Source organism: Prunus dulcis, chromosome 1 (genome assembly GCF_902201215.1).
Source record: "Prunus dulcis chromosome 1, ALMONDv2, whole genome shotgun sequence".
Classification (NCBI taxonomy): Eukaryota; Viridiplantae; Streptophyta; class Magnoliopsida; order Rosales; family Rosaceae; genus Prunus; species Prunus dulcis.
The window spans coordinates 16,450,163-16,453,172 of record NC_047650.1 but is presented as its reverse complement, the minus strand read 5'-3'; the positions used below and the strand labels follow the sequence as shown (position 1 = coordinate 16,453,172).

Sequence of the window (3,010 nt, the reverse complement as noted above, 5' to 3'; positions counted from 1 at the left end):
ATGCAATAGATGAACCAGAAGAATGAATGTAAATGAATGCTGAACAGATAAACAAGGTAGCAAGACACAAGCAAAACAGATTTGTCGGGGAAAACAAGTAGAGTGTCGCATCAAGTTATGCAACGTGATACAAGCATAGCATTTCAGACATACTCAACATGGATGTTCACAAACCACAAATAATAAAGAGATTAAAAACCAAAGACATGGAACATGAGTTGAGATGGCCAAGTCAGAGAGCAAAGTGCTTAGATTCAATTAAGAAGATAAAAAAAATGTGTGTAGTGTGAGTCAGCACAAAGGAGATTACACCTGTGAAGAATACTGTGCAATGCATTATTTACCTTGAGAGTTTCATTGCAAGTTGCCACATTTGAACACAGCCACAAAGCCATCTTGATACTATAATAACCTAGTCTAATGAGCTTGATTGGTTACATATGAGTTTACAAGTTTGTCAAGAAAAGCTAAAACATTAAACTAAAAAAAACCCTGAAACATGTTATCCGCCTTTACATACACCATATCATCACATTGCATGTTCTCGCAAAGCAACTCATCTAGTTCTGTTGTATTGTTTTCCTCATCATATGTAGAACTAAAGCTCTTCTTCTCCCAAGTAATTTTCTGAATCACGATATTGATTGTTATCTTCTAAGTCAGCTCGAGTATCCAAGTTGAGGTCCACTGACATTGGTAATTGTCTGAAGTCAACTGTAGCTTGTTGATTGCTTAGTCTTCGCTTCAACGTAATGCACAATGGAATCTTATAAGACCTTGAAATACTTTCAGTAATAAAAATTCTCACGTCATCATCATCGACTATAGCTACAGGCCGAGCATTTTTCGTTGAATCATATATAACTTTCATAATTATTTCATACTCATTTGAGCCTAGATTTGCAATGTCATACACTTTATTCCGAAGTTCCTCTAATGTAATTTTCTTTGAAACAATTACTCCTTTAGTTTTGCCATTTTTGTAAGTTGAGTGAACCCAGCTCCCTCCATGGCTAATTAAAATTGTCAATCTAGACATGGTACTGAAAAGTAAGCCAAAAAAAAGTTAATAAAAAATAACAGACAAATTGAATAACAATATTCTGACAAGTGTCAATACAAAAATAAAAGTGAGAAAGTTACTTAACTGCTGAACAAAAATGAAATTAGACAAGCTACTTAGCTATGGAGCAAAAATGAAAACAAAAAGATGGCTACGATAATATCAAATATAAATTTCATATTAATACTATTTAAGAAGATAGGATGTAAATATCAAATATATATAGAAGATTCCTGACATAGCACATCCAGAACATTGCCCACATACTAAAAACTACAAAGCAAAACAAAAACTTGAATACACTATATATAAAATAGTAATTATGCAGCAAACTCATAGTAAATGACCAAATTAAACTATATATAAAATAATATAGCCTTGCAGATTGACAATGTCCTAAAGAAAATATTTTCAATTTCGCCCCTTCTCAGTGCTTGAATTTCAATGAACAGCTATATCCTAAGATTCAACTATCTATAAATCAAGGGCAACACCGGATCCTTAATCTCTAGCGAACATAAATTATTTCTTCTCCAGTACAGTATATAGAAAAAATATGATTTTTCTATATATTAAAAATGCCCATATTGAAAAAAATAATAATAATAATTTGACTTCCACGGCTTTCGATATTTTGTTTATATAACACATCATTTTATTTGAATTATGCTCTTAAAAATGGAAAATTTATCAAATTATTTTTCGATTTGTATCCAAAGCCAAGTAGTCTGTTATGCTTATGTGTTTAACCCTTATTATACGGTTTTCTTAGGATTTATGGTTGTCTTATTTTCTCTCGTTTTCGTATGATTTGCCTACATGTAATCTAATAGTATGGTTATTGCAGAGAGTAGATAAGAGTATGATGTGTAGTTCAATTCCTAGTTCCTACCATGTCAAAGAAAAGAAGAAGCAACTAAAAAAAAAAAAGAAACGACAAAAAACTACAAGAAAGACGCAGGGAAATCGCAGAAAAGGAACTGCATTGACAAGATTTGAGTCTATTTACGTGTGTGTTTTGCTATATTTGAAAGTTCTTATGAAAACTGGCATTTGTGAAATTAGAAAGGTAAATTTTGGCTATTTATAATAAAAACGCATATTTCATATTACGACCAACTTTCACTAATTTAAAAAATGAGCCGAGCCAAGCCAAACATACAATCAAGCTCATTCCACGAACAACACGAGCCAAGCTGAGCTCAAATTAGGAAAAGATCATCTGATCACAGCTTGAGATATATATAGCATACTGAGATATTTAAACTCGTTCTAAGTATCAGAAAAAAAAGAAAATCTGCAAAAAGAACAAGAAGAAATATTACCTTTGAGTTGCAGTGCTTTTTTCCCAATTTGCCAATCCAAAAATAAGAACAAGAAGAAATATTAATACCCCCCAGTTGTAGTAGTTCTTGCCAATTTTGCAAATCCCAACACGCCCGCCTCCGGTTGAAATAATTTTATTGTTCTCAATTTTGATGGTTCCACCCCTCCTTCTTGTCATCAATATTGTTCGAACAACGTCGTTGTTGTTTTCCAAAAACACAACTTCACTGCCTTCACTTCTAATTTCATTGCCAGAAATGTTCCAGGTCTCGTTGCTTTCAGTATCACTATTTTCACTTCTTGTTGCCATCTCCTCGTGCAGTTGTTGACTTTCATTTTGGAGACCCATCTTATATTGAGAAGATGGGAAGTCTCGGAGATGCAAAAATAACAATGGAAAGGGTCTATGGGCAAATATTGCAAAACAGCTAGATGAATAGGTGAAATGACTTTATTGGAAATATTTCAAAACAGCTAGTCAAAAGTCTCGGAGATGTAACTTGCATTCTACGTCGAGAAGAGTAGGTGCAATTGGCTGAGAGAGAAGATAAATGTGGGACCAAAATAAACAAGTCCAACTAATTTGCCATTCGTCTGTTGATATATCCAAAAATTTATAAC

At 33.1% G+C, this 3,010-nt stretch overlaps 1 protein-coding gene across 1 annotated transcript; it reads right to left on the bottom strand.

The window, feature by feature from the left end:
• Positions 1-322: 322 nt before the first annotated feature.
• Positions 323-2,782, bottom strand: LOC117615392. The gene is made up of 2 exons (XM_034344468.1): positions 2,389-2,782; positions 323-1,043 (listed from the first exon to the last, which is right to left on the bottom strand). The coding sequence occupies exons 1-2, from the start codon at positions 2,736-2,738 to the stop codon at positions 599-601; spliced, it is 795 nt and encodes a 264-aa protein (XP_034200359.1). The 5' UTR covers positions 2,739-2,782; the 3' UTR covers positions 323-598.
• Positions 2,783-3,010: the final 228 nt, after the last annotated feature.